This window comes from Podarcis vaucheri, assembly GCF_965113315.1.
Source record: "Podarcis vaucheri genome assembly, chromosome: 16".
NCBI classification, from domain to species: domain Eukaryota; kingdom Metazoa; phylum Chordata; class Lepidosauria; order Squamata; family Lacertidae; genus Podarcis; species Podarcis vaucheri.
The window spans coordinates 29,271,665-29,289,735 of record NC_138754.1 but is presented as its reverse complement, the minus strand read 5'-3'; the positions used below and the strand labels follow the sequence as shown (position 1 = coordinate 29,289,735).

The 18,071-nt window shown below is 44.1% G+C and overlaps 1 protein-coding gene across 5 annotated transcripts in view; it reads left to right on the top strand.

Annotated features, from left to right (window-relative positions):
- DGCR2 (DiGeorge syndrome critical region gene 2) overlaps positions 1–18,071 on the top strand; it is a 64,861-nt gene that overhangs the window by 23,790 nt on the left and 23,000 nt on the right. For 3 of the 5 annotated variants that reach the window (XM_082203268.1, XM_082203267.1, XM_082203266.1), the window contains one exon: positions 13,801–13,923. The exons of the other annotated variants lie outside the window; for them this stretch is intronic. In XM_082203268.1, coding sequence (XP_082059394.1) covers positions 13,801–13,923 — 123 coding nt within the window. The remainder of the gene's footprint in view (positions 1–13,800; positions 13,924–18,071) is intronic. 5 annotated transcript variants of the gene reach the window in all.

Below are 18,071 nucleotides of genomic sequence, written 5' to 3'. Positions count from 1 at the left end.
TTTTGGTTAGTTTTTTTTTTTTAAGTTGGAAGAACTCAAATCTGCCTGAGACTCTTTAAGCAAGCCCTTGACTCTCACAATGCAGGCTTGACGTTTTGCTTGACACAGCTTGCTATACTGTCAAGATGTCTTTCATAAAAAAAACCCCAACTTGCCGACATGTGAGGGCTTCTGAAAAGCCTCTGCTATGAATCCATACGCCTTGGGCTTATCCCATCAGTTGCCAAATATGACATGGTAGCTGTTGGAAATCCAGCCCAAAGATGTGAGAAGCTTTCATGGTTATACTAACTCCCTCAGACTTGTCCAGTAGTTTTAACTTAATATGGTTGCTTAATAGTCGTGCTATTAGGATTTGGAAGCTTTTCCTCTGCTGAAGGATTTGCTTGGAAAGTTTGAAGTGGTTCAGCCAATGCTTACACTTCAACTTGCCCTGTTTCCTTCATTCAAGTAAGCGCATGAGCGTGAGCACTATCAGTGTCACAAACTCAGATATATAAGCTTGGTGCCAAATTGTTCCTTTAATCAGGGTTACCATTGCCAAAAACAGAATGCCTGGTTGCCGTTTTTGGACCAGACACCTCAAAAGTCATATTTTGCAGTGTGACCTGAAATTCATTCTGATTGTGCAGATAAAATATAACTGATACAGTGGTACCTCTGGTTACGAGTGCTTCAGGTTACGAGCTCCACTAACCCGGAAGTAGCTGCTCCTGGTTGCGAACTTTGCCCCAGGATGCAAACGGAAGTTGCATGCCGGCGGCGCTGCAGCTGCGGGAGGCCCCATTAGTGCACCCCAGGATAAGTTTCAGCTTAAGAACGGACTTCCGGAACGAATTAAGTTCGTAACCAGAGGTACCACTGTAGAATTCTACAGCATGCGTTGCTAGTGTGTTAAAACAGTCAAGATCCAAGGATCCGCAGGCACGCACCTCCGGATGGTGGAGACAGTGACTGATAGCCAGGTACAAAATGCGCCTGACGCTTGGCTAATTTTGAACGCTGCTTCAAAATCTATATGTTTTTAGTGGGGCAGCCCAGACTTTGATCTAGTGTTGGCATGGGGGAGGGAACAGGTTTCTTGTGCCTTTAGTGGCTGCATGGCAGGCAGAAATACAATAGGCTAAGCCTTTTACGGTATGAACATACAGTTATGGGAAAAGCTTCACTATGGCTGTATTGTCTAATTTTGTGTTATACCATGCCTCCGCTCCCCATGGGAGGCAGCTCTGTTGAATTTTGTCATGCCCCTTTGGCAACCTGCAGCACTCCCTCAAAATTCGAAATGTGCCCACTGTTCCAAAAAAATTGACAACCCCTGGTCTACAGCCTTCTGCAGTTTCTCATACTGCAGCTGCTAACTGTTAATGTCCTACTGTAGGGACAGTCACATTTTCTGGCATAAGAACATGCACTCGCCCAGCTTCAAAATTGGTAGAACTCATTCCAGAGATTTATCAGCGTGAACATAAAGGAAGTGTGGTACACCACTGGCAGTGAACAATAGGGGCGAGGGGACAGGGTCTTAGGAGTCCTTTCTGGCATGATGACTGCAGTGATAAAAGCCTATCCTAGTTCTCATCTGTGAAACGCTGGAGGGCTTGCTTGAAGCATCCAGCTCTCTGCTTTCCTTTTAATCTCCTGTTGGTTCTGCAGTGGCTGCATTGCAGTGCATGTTTTGATCTCAAGCAGTAGAGGCACGAACAGACTGTAAGTGGTTACTGTGCAAACCTAAAAAGAACAGTGGTCAAGGGGTTGGGATCTAGGGATGTCTCAAAGAATCACAGAATTGTAGAGCTGGAAAGGATCATCTAGTCCAGTTTCCTGCAATGTAGGAATCTCAACTAGATCATACATGACAGATGACCATCCAACCTTTGCTTAAAAACCTCCAAGGAAGGAGAGTCCACAACCTTTCAAGGATGTCTGTTCCACTGTTGAACATCTCTCACTGTCAGATAGTTTTTCCTGATGTTTAGTATGAATCTCCTTTCTTGGAACTCAAATCCATTGGTTTGGGTCCTACCCTCAAGAGCCGGAGAAAACAAGCTTGCTCCATCTTCCATGTGACAGCCTTTTAGATATTTGAAGATGGCTATCATATCTCCCCTCAGTCTCTTCATTTCCAGGCTGAACATACCCAGCTACATCTTCTGTTCCTCATAAGGGTTTACCTTATAGTTTCCAGACCCTTGATCATCTTGGTTGCCCTCCTCTGTACACGTTGCAGCTTGTCAGTATCCTTGAATTGTGCCACCCAGAACTAGACACAGTATTCTAGGTGTGGCCTGACCAAGGCAGAATAGAGTGGGACTGTTACTTCCCTTGATCAAGACACTATACTTCTGTTCATGCTGCATCACACTATTGACTCATGTTAAGCTTGTGGTCTACTAAGACCCCTAGATCCTTTTCACATGGTGTCCCCCATCTTATATTTGTGTAGCTAGTTCTTCCTGCCAAAGTGTAGGACCTTACATTTGTCTCTGTTGTCAATGGTAACAGCTTTGGTCTGTTTTTTCTGGTTACTCCTGGATTAGAAGCTGTGTTTGATAAGTTCTTTTTCACCATTTGAGTGGAAAGGTGGTGACTGTTTTTCACGGTTGGGATTCCTCAGGTGTTTTCTCAGATGTGAAGGGATGGACATGAATTTTGTTGTCTATTCTTGATTGTGGATCAGGACAGCTGAGAACATAAACATATTCCTTGCCCTGTGTGTAGTCCTTTTCATGGCAAACTCTAGGTCAATTCGCAGATGTACTCTTGCTTATTTAATACATGAATATGCCACTTTTTCCTCCAAGGATCTCAGGGTGGTGATTCTTCCCTACTTATTTTGTCATCGCAACAACTCTGTGAGTTGGCTAGGCTGCGAGACAGGAACTGGTCCGACATGACCCAGTGAACTTCATGGCTGAGTGGGAATTCAAACCCTGGCCTCCCAGGTCATTGCTCAACACTATTAACCATAACACTACAGCTCCCATTGTCCCTGGCCATTGACTTAACCAGCTGGGGTTGATGGGACTTGTAGTCGAACATCTGGGGTCCTGATGTTGATGAACACTACACTAGTTTAAATAATGTGGGTAATGACCTGGAAGTGCTTACTTTTGGAACTGTATAAGAGGCTTGGCAAAGGCTGCCTTCTGGTCATGTAGTTCTGTCACCTTAGGGTGGACCTTCAAATTCTTTTTTGGAAGATCAGTACTTCCAAGCCTTTGCCCTGTGGTCTTTGTATACAGCCACGGCCTGTTGAATTCAGCGGGACTTATGTGTGTGTGTGTGTGCATATGCATATTTAACCACCCCCAACTTGGTCCCCTCCAGATGTTTTGGACTACAACCTGCACCAGTCCAAGCCAGCACGATGTGCTGCTGAAACTGATGGGAGGTTCAGTGCAAACATCCGGAGGGCACCAAGTTGGGAAAGGTTGAATATAGGACCTGGTCACATGTAGAACATATGTTGAACTACTAAAGATTTCTTTGAGACAAACGGTCTTCACATTGTTCATGCTCATCATGTATAAACTTCATTGTGGAATAACGCTTAACAATTGGCTGTGTTGCTAACAACGTGTCCCATCACATCAAAATGCTTGCATTGTCAGATACTTAGCAAAGGACTGTGGCTGTTCTTTCCTTTAAAAAAGTAGTCTTGTTTCAAACAAAAGTAATACTTAGCTGGCTTCTGTGCTAGAAACCCAAAACCAATAGTTTCTGAATGTAATGAGGTGTTTGTGGTAGGCCAGCAATTACATCGTGTAAATGTTTGTTCTTTGCTCTACATGCTAGAGGGGAGAGATTGAATATGTGAATAAGATTATATGGCCAGTCCTGAGATGCAGCAGCCCTGAAAAAGAGAGCAGCTCCTTCATCCTAAAAATGTGAGCTGGCTTCTTGATCTGAAGCCCTGGGATGATTAACTGACACAGCATTTTGTGCATTTATTTGGTGTTGCAACAAGTCTTTGGGACGCATTCCACTTTATATTTTTCACTTGGGTGTGAATTCCAGAGTACGTACAGAGTCCATGCATGTGCTTCCATGGAGGGCTGCACATGCATGCTTAAATTGCTTTCCTTGCAGAAGTGCATCAAAGTGACAGCTGGAACTGGGCTCTGCTTCCTGAGTATTTCTCCAGGACAAACTGCACTTTAAAATAACATTTGCGTACCATTCTCAAATGTGCTGGTGCATCATAACGGTTTTGTATTTTGGTTGTTAGTTCAAAATCTAGAATGCAAAATGTAGATGCCCCATTGAAGTTTTGCTAGAACTCCCATTAACTTCACCGGCTACTTGTTCCTTTCTGGGCCCAGTTCGAACTGCTGTTTTTGACTTTTGAGGCTCTTCATTGATATGGGGCCACAGTATCTGAAAGACTGTCTCTTCCCATATGTACCTGCCTGTTCTATGAGCTAATCTACGGTGGCTCTGTGCTGAGTACCCTCACCAACCGAGCAGTGTTAGAAACTGAGATATGAAAGCTAGGACCTGAATGGCAGCTTAAACCTAGCTTATGGGTGCAGCAACGAATGTAGGTATGGCAGGTTGCTATAAAGGGCCTTCTTAGTAGTGGCACCCTGTTTATGGAATGCCCTTCCCAGAGAGGTTCTCCTGGTGCCTTTGTCAGTGACCTTTTGTTTGCAAACAAAGGCATTTTTATTCTCCAAGAACTTTAAAATCTCATAGTTTAGCCTCTGAATTTACTCTTGGAAATGACTAAAAGTTGTTTATTGCTGCTTAGGTTTATTAGACCCCTTTTAGCTGGTTTAGTGCTGTGTTCCTTGTGTTTTAGGATTTTTATTTTATTCCCCCCCCTTGGTTCTTGAATTAACCCCAGAGCACACAGGGTGGTTAATAAATGCAGTAAAATCATTTTGAGAATGGCACATAAGGAGGTTGCCTTAAAATGAATTACACAATGAGTTCATCTAATTCAGGCCCTCCAGATGTTTTGACCTACAACTCCCATGATCCCTAGCTAACAGGACCGGTGGTCATGGATGATGGGAATTGTAGTCCAAAACATCTGGAGGGCTGAAGGTTGGGGATGCCTGATCTAATCCATCAACTCTGATGGTGACTTTCCATTGTCTCAAGCAGAGTATCTCTCTTTGTACTCCTGCTTCCTGAGATCGTCTTAACTGGAGATGCTGGAGATTAAACTTGGTGCCTTCCTGTATTTAGAGCAGTGGTGTTCATACTTCTTTCAAAGAGGGCCAGATTTGATGAAGTGAAGAGCTGTCACTCAACAGGGCCCCTGACCACTTCTATGTATTTCTTTAAGATGAGAGATGACTTAAATAATAGTTATTATGTACAAAGTGCCTACTAGTAGGTAGCCATTGTACAACAATTGTGCCAAAAAGGACAAGCCCTTTCATTTACATTTGTCAGACAAATGAAGGAGTGGCAGGGTGCAGAAGTTAGAGGCTATGGAGAACAGAGATGGTTTTAGACACTGGCCTGGTTCACACATGATGTTAAACAGAAGCTTTAAACATGCACGCACCATTCTTGTTTGACACAAGACACTTATAGTTTGAATTTCAAGTTTCTGTACTGTTAGCACCCTAAGTTACAAACATGGAGACGAGTGACCACAGATCCTATAAACCCAAGTAGTAAGATGCCCTAGTTTAGGCCCCCCCCCATTAACCCACAAGATGGTGATGATGGGAGTTTGATCATGGATTGAGCGTTCTTGAGTTCTGGTGATAATCTGTATAGCACCCATCTTTCCTTCATCTTGTGAAGTGTGGTATTTATACAGAACCCAAACTCTGAGTTTGGCATTCCAGCTTCCCTTTGCTTCTGGATGGGTATGACTTTTAGCTTTGCCCAATTGTGCTGTGTTTCTTTCGCTGTTGTTGCTGGCATTCGTCCGTCTTGAGAGACGGTGGAGTGCTCCTTGGGGAACTGGAGAATCACAGCGCCTGCTGGGGCTGCAAAGACCTGTGCCTCATAACTGTTGCCTCCTGTATTGTTTTTGCTGAAGCGACCTCCCCGGGGGACAAGACTGGGCAGTGTGTCTGGAGGTCTTGGGCTGCCCAGACAACAAGCTCCCCGTCTGGGCCTTGCTGGTGTGGTCCAAAGGAAAGCAGAGCAATACATTTGGGACCAGCTTGGCTGCAGAAGTTGCCGGAAGGAGGCGTACAAGATGCCATCCAGCCGTCTTAGACTATGATAATTATGATAATATGAAAACAAAACAAGCATGCACCCGCAAATGACTCAAAGCTGTTCTGGCTGTGTTGTAACTTTGCATTGTTGTTGTTACGGACGTGACAACATCAGCTGTAATGTTAATAGCGGAATACTGGGAAATGAGTTAATACCAAGAAAAATGAATGGCAATTTAAAGTTGTGTGGGTACCTTGCACTAGCCAAAATGACAGAATTAATAAGAAATGCTCAGGCCGAAGGTAAACAAGTACCATTCCACAAACAATGTTTGGTTGTGCTTCGATTAACTTCATAGACATCATGGAGAAACGGATTAAATAAATGAAACAGATTATTTGTAACTTAAAAGAGTGTCAAAGCCACAAAGAGATGAAAGTCACTAATATAGCAGGGATTCAGACTTGTTTCACAGAACAGAAAGAAAGTTGCTGTGGGAGGAAAAGGGACAAACACTTTGTTATCGGGGTTCACATATCCTGTTAAAAGGGAAAATTATTTCATGTGAGAAGCCTGTCAGGAAATGCTGTTCCTAAAATTCCCAATCAGGGGGGAATGCTTTGATATTTACCTGTGAAAAGAATTTTGCATGTTAAGATTTGGAACCTGGAAAGCTCTTGACTTTTGATGGGCTAGTTTTTTGTTTTTTTTTGTAGCCTTTTGTCTTAAGTAGCCCCTGGGGCAAAGACAGATTAAGGGTGATTTCCCTCAATGGTTCTGACTTTTCTTTTACATTTGGAAGAAACCTCCTCTCCCTCCTTACAGTCCCCCCCCCCCCGTCCTCTCTCTCTCTCTTCTTTAGCTGATCTAGCCTCTGTGCATGTGCAGAGTTCATGTCTCAGCAAACCTTTTGTACTACTGAAAATGTTGCATCCTTTGGCTAAATTAACATTTGAATAAGGGAAGGGAAGGGTATGGAGTAGATTTTGAAAACAGGGTTTGATTTTAAACAAAAAAGAGAAACTCAGCAATTTAAGTATTTACCAAAGCTAGCGATTTCGGCCCAAGCAAACGAGACTGCTTCCTTTATGTACAGGAAAGGGCTAATATCCCTCTGGCCATTCGCGGAACAATCAACCGCTCTCTTATTTATGAGTAAAAATGGCCAGAGAGTTAGAATTCATAGGAATTTTTTTTTTTTTTTAAACATTCTCAGTCATTTCGGCCTTACCATTTGCAGACAAATGGATTGGTCAAGGCTAATTCTACTTGATTATCCATTTGTATGTGCTTAAACTTTGAGTAGACTTTTAAGTCTGATTTTTGTAAATAATAGACAAAATGATAAACACTGTAATCACTTAAATGCTTGATATCACCAGTTCTGCTTCAAACATCATGGCTTTCACCTCTCATCACACCTTTTAAAAAACAAAGAGCCAACCTGGGCTGAATTTCAACTCATCAGCCACAAATTGGGAAAGTTGAAAGGGACCTGGGGTCATCTAGTCCAACCCTAAAATACAGGGTTCATAGCAAGATTTGTACTACCAGAAACACACACATACCTATAGAAATTATCTTTAAAGGAAGATTGAAGTTAACATTTTTCCTAAGATAGGGAGAGGATCTTTTATAAAGCAAAGTTAATTCAATTGATATAACCACTCACAAATAATTAAAACAGCCATAGATTTGATTTAAAAGGAAGACAAAAGTGACAATTTTCCTGAACTTGCAGAGGAATAGTAAGCCTAATCTATGCCCCCCCCTTGCAGTTTCCTTTAAAGGAAGCTTACTCGGGAGTAAATTTACCTGGCACAGAATAAGAAGGAGAAGGGGGGAAAAACCCTGAAAGAGACAGAATGAAACAGGGGGGGGGGCATTTTCTAAGAAAAGAGGCCAGGACGTCTTATAGAGACTACTGATATCAGGAGCCTTACAATAACTCTCACAATAACCAAATCAAAGTTAAAACTGGACTGACATAATTTTATTAGAAGGAACACCATACTTTCATAGGCATATGCTTAATGAAATACATACACTGCATTTTAGCTTGAGAGCAGTTGGCTCAACTAGGCTTTTGCAGCAGAAACATTAGGTTTTACCACTTGGGAGGAAAACTCTCTTTTGGAGCCCCTCTCAAATAACAAATATTTGCACACTTCATTCTCATTTTTTTGTCTTATTTAGGACTGCTAAGGTCCAGCATGGTTTCCTTAGATTTAAATTTTGAAGCAGTTTAAACTATGCACACTTAAGAAAGGCAGTCTGCCAGAGACAGAAGGAACAGACAACACACATAACGGACAACATGTAAACATACATATTCTCATATATGTATTAACAGACAACACACATAACAGACAACATGTAAACATATATATTCTCATCCTTTAGTTGGTTATTGCAAGGAGATGGGCCACTACCTTTGGCTTCATTAAGTGAAATTAGTAGGAAGGTCCCACATGGTTTTATGAGCCTCCTTGCCTCTTCAAACACACCACCAGGTAATCAGACTGGTAGGGCTCACAACGCTTGGTTGACTGGGTACCCCTTTATAGATGCATGCGTTGCTGTTGTTGCTTTTTTTGCTTTTTCTTTTTTTGGGGGGGTGTCTGGTATAGAGAAGGGGAAAAAGGAGGGGTTGATTAGGATTGGTATGTCTAGGGGTTTGGTACGCTTAGTACAGGGACGTATAGTAAAGAGGAGAAGGGGCTTCTAGTTGCCTGGCAACTTCCTTAGTGGGTTTTAGAGAGCTCTAGCTATCCGGTTCCTTGCGTTCCATTTCCTATTTCCTTATTTCCTTATTTCCTATAACCTGGGGTCTCTTTCCACTCTGCCGGTCCTGCCCAATTCCTCATGGGCTATCCCTCCTGGCAACCTCCTACCTATCGTCACATCTCAGGAAAAGGGGCCCTACTGGACGCCCGCGCCATGCGGTGCCAGATCGGGTGGTCCCTGGATAGAATTTCGAACTGAAAATCCCCCTTGCTTTTGGAAGCGGGCTCACGCACGGTTACGTGGCACCGACCAGTGCGGCTGGGATTGGGATAGAAAGCCAGACCCCTTCCTGCCCCCTCCGTAAGGGCGCTCGGGAAGTTCGGAAAGAGAGCTCCAACCCCTTGCTTTCAACTGGGATGCCCGTTGCGGAAAGTCGGCTGTCTTTCCAAGCCGGGTCTCTCCGTCTTACTTTCGGGCTCCCAATTGGTGCGGCTGGCTGGAGATTTTAAGGAAAAGGGATAGAGCTCAGAACCCCCCTTTCGGGTTGAGCAGCGGTCCACGGTCTCTCTCACTAACCGGACCAAGAGAAAGGCAAGAAGGAGCGATAGAGAGGAGGGCAGAGAATTCAGTTGCCAGGAGACTTCCACCCCCTTCCCACCAGTGCACTGGATTTTCCTTTTTCCTTATACTCACGCGTCTTCTATGATGATCCCGGGATCGATGAATAAGCCGGCTGGATCCCTCTTTTGCTCCCCGGCTGAACTCCTAGGGCTTTCGATTACCGCCCAGAAGATGGCTGGGGGTCCAAAAGGATCTTCCCAGGCAAAATGGCCTGGAGCCGGCTGAAGATTTCGGGGCCCCCAGTCAGCAGCTTGGGAGAACCACAAGCCCCACGTTGGGCAGCCAACTGTTACGGAAAAATTCTGGGTGCGGGGTTACTCTGCCACCCAGCTCATCGGACTAAGTCCGTGGGTCCCTGCGGAAGAAAATGAGCTCAGCCGGACGCAGGAGCAAACTGCAGAAGATCCAAGTTTATTGCGCAACAGGTTCAAGGCGAGATTGAACAGTGAGAAAGGGGTGACATGAACTTTTGAGTTTTCCCTCCATGTCCCAGAATACAGTGCATGAAACGTCACGAATACATTATGGGAAGGTTGGGTTTCACAAGTTACATCATGAATATACTTTACACGTCATGAATACATTATGAAAAGGTGGGATTACATTAATTAGCATTTTCGGATGAGGGAGGGGGGATATGCGGAGCGGGAAATATACATAGATACACATTTATTGAGTACCGGTGGTGGCAAGACAATGGGTCAGAGATATGCATCGTCTGCCACCTAATATTGCCCGAAGGAAGGATTTTGCAAGACTATCTGACAGGATTAAGAAATTCCTGTGTACGTGACCTGCCGCTTCGGGGATTATGGAGGTAGGGGTAGCATTATGGAGTCCAGGGGGAGCTGAGTTGAATGACACCAAAAGTGAAGAAATCGGAGTTACGGTTGATTTTATATCAATTTTTGAAGATTTCAGTGATTTCTAAGCCACTCTGTACTATAGAGCAAAAGCAGAAACAGAGTGGATACATTGTAACAGGATTTTGACAGTATTACTTGAGAGATTATGGAGGACAGGGGAGGGGTGATGGAGTCCTAGAGAAATTGAGCAAATATATTGTAGTGAAGAAGACATTGCCCCCCCCCCCCGTTCCGTATCATTGTCTATAGCAGTCTGGCAGGTCTGAGTTCTTAGCTGTCTTTGTGACCTCAATGTTCATCCCGAGTAGGCGGTGTGTCAGGCGAGGAAGGCCTATTTTTATTCCCACCCTCTTACTTGAGCTGCTTTCCTGCTCCTTAACAGAGAGCCTTTCATGCTATCATGAAACACTTTATTTCTCTTATTACCTATTTTATGTGTGGGTACCCTCTGTTCTGATTGCCTCCTCAGTGAGTTTGACCTGTCTTTTTGCATGAGACCTTGAAGCAAAGCAACTTTTGTAAATCAGTTTTTAACTTGGAAGGAAACTACAGTTATGCAGCAGTAAAAATAACTAGTGTGTGTTAAAATGGGTTTTTTAAAAATTCTGCTTTGACTTGTAAATATAGGATTGCATGCATTAAAAGCAAGGACTCCTTAAGCTTGAACATTTCCAGGATGTCAGACTGATTCTGCCTTTGATTGATGCCAATTTAGGAAACACCTAGTTCACTTCCGAGGAGAATAACATTTAATGTTTAAAAGCATCAAAGCACTGGCAGATTCTTGCTGCAAGCCTTAACTGATTTGAACTGTAATGAGATGGACTTTTCCTGCTGTGCTGCAAAGGTGATCTTGTCAAGGTTAATGATTGTCTGCCACTTGAATGGTCACAAAAGTCTGTCTGCTACGGCATCCCTTTCTCTGCTGTCCTCACAGGTTCAGGTTCAGAGTGGACATCGAGAGCTTTTTGATAATTCAATAAGAGGACTCTAGGCTCTTGATATTTAAATATATTTTTGCAGCATTTTCAATTTCAGGAATTTATAGCTGCTTTATATTTTTATTGAGCCATTCTACCTGCTTTTGTCTCAGAATATTTGACAAGGAGAGAAGTCTAGCAATAGCTAATATATATGGGAAACTCTTGATACCAAGGGCAGGTTTATTTAACTTTTTCCAGGAATGACTCATTGGTTTTAAGGGTATTTGTAACTGAAATCTTTTACAAATGGTGCTGACTGCCACTTTCTTTCCAGAAATCTGGAGCTTTCCCCCCCAAGCCTCACAGTATGATAGAAATTACTTTATTTGTTTGGCAATGCCAACATTTCCTTTCTCTCACTTGATATATTCAGGGGTGGGGAACCTGTGGCCTGCACAATGTTGCCAACAGCAACCTCAGCTTCCTGACCATAGGCTGTGATGAAGCTGATTGAAGCTGTAGCCCCCCCCCCCCAAAAAAAAAACAACAACTCCTGCTTTGGAGAATTCCCCACTCCAGAAGATTGCATTCCAGAATGGGGTTTGGCAGGTAGATCTGCCCTGGAAGGTGTGCAGAGACTTAGTGTTGAGTACGTGTGGGAGAGAAAGCATTCAGCAGTGCACATGCTACCTTGTAGAGATCCAGATGCTCCCCAAGATTGTGCACTGAGTATGCACAGTTTTAAAAACCTGTTCAGTGGATCTGTTCCATGAGGCTGGTGTGCACAGCACAAACCCACTTTGTTGCATCATTTCATAGGAAGCTGTCTTATGCAACTTAGTCCATCTTGCTCAGTATTGCCCACAGTGAGTCCTACCAGGAGATGCCAGGGACTGAACCCTGATATATTCTGCATGCAAAACAATTTCCCTGTCAATGAGCTACAGCTTTCCTCGATGAACTGCTAGGCTTGCGTAACTTTTGATCCAGACTGATAAGCAGGATCAGTCCTCTGATTGCTGCTAACATTTGACTTGTAACACTCTGCACTGAACATAGGTATAAGATAGCTCTATGCAGGCACTTGTCTTAGTGTGAAAGAGTGTGCACTTGATTTGCATAACTCAGCTATTCAATACCCAGATATATAGACTGTACACTTGTTGAACCTTACATTTGAATAACAGTATGAGGGTACTGCTGAACTATTTGTATACACGGGTACATAAATTGTACATTCATAGAATCGTATAGTTCAAAGGGACCCAAGGGTCATCTAATTCAACCCCCATTGGTTGAATTAATATGTTAGCACCCCTATTTTGCCTTGCCGGGCTTTTTAAGGACGTCTTACCTGTGCTGCCATGTTTTTGTTGCCTTTGTTCTATATATCTAGTTTAGACTAAACTTTTTGCCCCCTGTCACCTTGCCTGAAAAATCCATACAGTGGTGCCCTGCAAGACGAATGCCTCGCAAGACAGAAAACTCACTAGACGAAAGAGTTTTCCGTTTTGGAGGTGCTTCGCAAAACGAATTTCCTATGGGCTTGCTTCGCAAGACGACAATGTCTTGCGAGTTCCTGCTGACCCCTCCTTTTTCTAAGCCGCTAAGCCGCTTATCAGCTGATCTGATCAGTAGATAAGCCTCTAAAAGCCGCTAATAGTGCTAATCCGCTAATCCGTCAATGGGCTTGCTTCGCAAGACGAAAAAACCGCTAGACGAAGAGAATCACAGAACGGATTATTTTCGTCTTGCGAGGCACCACTGTACTATAAAAGCTGGCAAGCTTTGTGATCACCCCACATGCCCTGCAAAGGGTGTGTCTTCTGATTAGAAGACACTTGCAAAATGGATAATTTGAGCAGACACTGGTAAGGTGGCTTTTGTGGGCTGTAATTCCAGGAACACTTGTAGAAAATAAGTAGGACCTTGTTGCATATAAAGACTTCACTCAGGGCTCTGCAGTTTTTGAGCAGCTACAGCTCAGCTATAGTTTTTTTTTTTTTTTTTAAAAAAGAATTAGATTTTATTGATGTGAGCTACAACCCAGCTATAGTTGAGGAGGAGGTCGGGGTTCATACGTCCCACTAAGCTTATGGTTAACAGTAAGGATTATAAACAAGCTGTACACCTTGGTTAATGAGTGAACTTTTTCATAGTTTATAAATTGCTGGGTTTACACATAACACTAAGCCATTAAACCCTGGCTTAGTGTTATGTGCAAAACAGACCATGGTGCACATCAGCCCTAGGTCTCCAGAGTATGTATTTATTTCAGTGAAGTCATGCCTGCTTTTCAGCTATATTAAAAACAACCACCACCTGGTAAAACTCCCTTCTGGTCATAGTATATCAAGTCTTGACCACCATTTTCACCCTAGAAAACTCATAAACAATTGTAAGGGGTTAAACTTTTTCTACTTGTACAGTGGGGATATTAGCCTGATGTTTCCTAGTAGATCTATTGTAGATCTAGTAGAGGAATTGTTTTCGTCTGAAACCTTCAGCTTCCTTCTCCTTGTGTTTTGCAGAACTGCGCTGCATCCCAGGGCAATTCGCTTGTCGCAGTGGCTCCATCCAGTGCATCCCATTGAACTGGCAGTGTGATGGATGGCCCACCTGTGAGGATGAGAGTGATGAAGTTGACTGCCCAAGTAAGTGCACCTAAAGAAGAAGAAGAAAGAATTGTATGCAGCGATGGTTGATGATCATTAGTACTGGTTGGGGGTGGGGGAGGCAGGGAGACCCAACAGTAAGGGGAGCCAGAGCCAGGGTCAGGTATAGTGGGACATACATTGAATAAATAATAAATGTGATGGGAATGAGTAAGAAGCTTGGTGGCTGAGGACAGGCTCAGGTTGGTGGGGCAGTGCCCTAATTCACCAGCTTTCACTGATCGCTTTTTATGTGGGGTGGCCCTTAAAGATGACTTGAGGACTTCAGTTGCTCCAAAATGCAGCAGCCAGACTACAGGCTGGGGTTTCATTTAGATCTCATATAACCGCTTTTGTAAAACAGCTGCACCAGTTGCCAGTTCTTTTCTGGGCCAACTTAAGGTGCTTCCATTAGTATTTAAAGCCCAAAATGACTCAGGCCCCAAATAACTGAAAGACTTGCCTCCTCCGCTACAGATCCTCTCGGCTGCTGAGTTCAGCAGAAAGAGGCCCCCTTGGCAGTTCCTCTGTCCTCAGAAGTTCAGTGGGTGGTGGCCCAGGAGAGACCAGTTCTCTGTTGCGGCCTCTGAGCTGTGACTCCCCACAGAGGTGTGCTGTGTTTTAATCCAGTACTGTGTTGTAACCTTCCCTGGAACCTTAGGGTGAAGGGTAGGTAAATAATAATAATAATAATAATAATAATAATAATAATAATAATAATAATAATAATAGAAGTACCACACCATCAGGAAAGCTTTGTGGCACTTACTACATATTTGCAAGCAAATTCTGGTTAGGAAATTTTGTCTGAGAATTCCCATTGCGACTTCATTTCTTCTCAGAGGGTGTAGTTTAGTTTCCACCTTTATTGCTATTTGTGGGCTGTATTTCAGGGTCCACCTGAACACATTGGTGCCCTTTTATGGAGGCTTTCTATCCAGTTAGTCTGTACACTTCTGAAAAAGATGGAGTCATAACTCCTTTTTGAATGGCATGCTTTTCAGATTTCACACAGAAACACCTTTGGATGAGTCATGTTTAATATCAAGTGTAAAGTCTCTTAACATGTGTAGATACATCATTATTTTTTGAAGCTGGCTTCTACTGAAGTTGGAAATTCAGAATCCTTGGAAGAGAGAGAATATGCAGCGTGCAGTTCAGTATACTCAAAGTGCCTGGGAAGATTACATAAGAGACATACTTTTTTATCATCTGTGGACAGTTGCCAGCTATTTTCCTGTCTACACCATTTGTGTTCAGTACAGATGGAGAGCTCTGCTTGTCTTGACAGTCCTAATTCGTAACATAACAGCTGTTTCTAGGCATTTTGATTTAAAACAACTCTGCTATGTATATGCCTACATAAGCGAATCTGAGCACAGCAGGCCAGGAATAGGGAGATTCTGTTATGTGATGGTAGGAAGGCAGCTTGCATTGGGTAGAGAAGCTGAGAGTTTGGTGCCTAGCTTATATATTTGAGTTTCTAACCCTAGATGTCAGGTATGCAATCTAAGGGGCTGTACAGCCATAATGTCTGTACCTTAGGGATCAAAAATATCAAGACAGTTAGACCCATTCCATTTCCACAAATTTGGGGGGGGATCTTAAATGTGTCTTGGTGGGAGTCATTACTTCACGGGTCAGCAAACTTTTTCAGCAGGGGGCCAGTCCACTGTCCCTCAGACCTTGTGGGGGGCCGGACTATATTTTGAAAAAAAGGAATGAACGAATTCCTATGCCCCACAAATAACCCAGAGATTTATTTTAAATAAAAGGACACATTCTGCTCATGTAAAAATACGCTGATTCCTGGACTGTCCGCAGGCTGGATTGAGAAGGCGATTGGGCCGCATCCGGCCCCCGGGCCTTAGTTTGCCTACCCATGCATTACTTCCTCCATTCCATAACCCACATGGCATGTGAGCAGCAGACAGAACGGTTAAGGCGTTCTGAGTGCATACTCATTATTTGCCAGCTTTATATCACTGTCAGGCCCCCGCCGGCAAAAAAAGAGACTCCTTTTGCTCACTGTACGAATTTTATTTTTAACATCCAAATTCTGTTAAAATCCAGCTTAACTTTAAGCCCCCGACACTCAAAACATTTTCTTTTTCTTAACATCAAACCCAAATAACTAGGAGCATCTGTAGCTCAGCAGTTTTGTATCTTTGATCTTTTGCTCAAAAAGGGGATGAAGTCACTGGCTGCCGCTAACTTGCCTGTGTGCTCGAAATTACTGGGAGGATTTGTATAGCATGTATTCACAGCTCCTTTTCTTTTGCTCTAAGTCTTAGTCACATGAAATAATGTCCCGCTGGGTCTTGTTTGAAAACCGGCAGATTTTACCAGTTCAAGCAGCAGTAGTATCAGTGTCCCAACACCTAGAGCACTGTGTATCATTGCTGTGGCTGTTTAAGTTTCTTATCCAACTTTATGATCACAGTAAATGGCAATTCGTTCTTCCTCCCCTGATTTATTTACTTGGTGCCAAATCAAATGCTTCTCCCCCCCCCCCCCAGACATTCAGTCTTGGTAGCTCTGAATACTTTGCAGAGGCTTTGTTTGTTTGTTTAAAAGTAGTACCACGATGGAAATGTTATAGCACTAATACAGGGGTCGGCAAACCAAGGCTCGCGGGCCGGATCAGGCCCAATTGCCTTCAGGATCTGGCGCGTGGACAGCCTGTGGATCGGCGTGGGGATTCTGTTTGTTCGGGCTGCGCCATTTCCCCCCCGCCCATTCCATTCCCCCCTTCTCCCTCACACACATTGCGGCGCCGCCGCCTCCTCCCTCCCTCCTCCTGGCTTCTCCCTGCCCTGCCTAGAGCAGGAAGGGGGCTGGGCTGAGCTGTCTGAGCGCCATTTTAAGCAGCCCCTCTCCGAAGCCAGCCCTTTTGTGCTGCTCATCTTCCCTCTGCTGCTACCACTGGTGCACCTGTGGGCCAGAGAGCGGATTGGACGAGCTTGCTCTGCCTACCCACAAGAAGCAGCAGCAGCAGCAGTGATGGCGGCAGCAGTAGCAGCCCCTAGGAAGGTAAGCGCAGGGGCTGGGGCTGGGGGTTGGGGAGGAGGACTACTTGCTCCCTTCGCCTCTTCCAGCTCCCCCCGCCCCCCGGTGCCGCTTCTCCTGCTCACCACAAGGTCTGAGGGACAATGGACCAGCCTGCGGCTAAAAAAATTTGTCGACCCCTGCCCTAATACAAATAAAAACAATACAATCTTGTGCAGTTACTGTGTACTGTGTAGTTTTCAGTAAATGTTTTAAGGCCCTTTGGCTCTTTCCTAGTGAGAAAGTCCTCTCCCTGGCAGCCACTCGCTTTCTTTTAGAAGGCAGGGACACTGAACTGGGTCTCCAGTGAAGCTCTTTAAGATGTTGTCTCTCCGTGGAAACTTAAGCAGAGATAGATGAGTTGTCTTTCACTTTCTTGGCAGTCTTAAGCTCCCCTCCATGACCCCTTCTTTTGCAATTTCACATTTTTCTGACAGCCCTATTATCAATTTCTTTTCTGCTGTAGGGGGCAAAGGGCAAGTAAGCTGGCCGTGCACCAAGTGAGTGAATGTGTTGTAGTGCTGACAAAACATTTGCAGATTTTGCGTCCATGCAAGAGGTCAAAGAGCTGTGATTCCAGCTTTTGCTGACTGTTCCACGAACTCTTTGAAGTGTGATCCCTTTTTCCCTCCTCGACAAAGAACTTTCAGAGGAGAGCAGCAGGGTTGTAATTCCACACAGTGAATGTAAACAGCTCTGCACAACCATGTTTCAACCACCCTGTTTCTTAATGCTTTCCATTTTGGGGGGACACAGACTGAATAATTGTTAGGGATGGCTCAGTCAGTAGAACATGGGACTGGAGCCTGACATTCCACAAAAGATTTCTGTTATCGCAGGGGGTTTGACTAGATGACCCTCATTGTCCCTTCCAACACTACAGTTGATTCTTTGAACTGTTAATCCTGGGAGGCTTTTGTGCTCAAAGAAACAGGGATTGCATCCTACTAAATTTGAGTAGAGCCACTGAAGTGGACCTAGGTTGGTCAGCTCTGCTACTTTCAGTGGGTCTGTTTTGAGTATGGTAAAGGTAAAGGACCTCTGGACGGCTAGGTCCAGTCAAATTGGACTTTGGGGTGCGATGCTCATCTTGCTTTCAG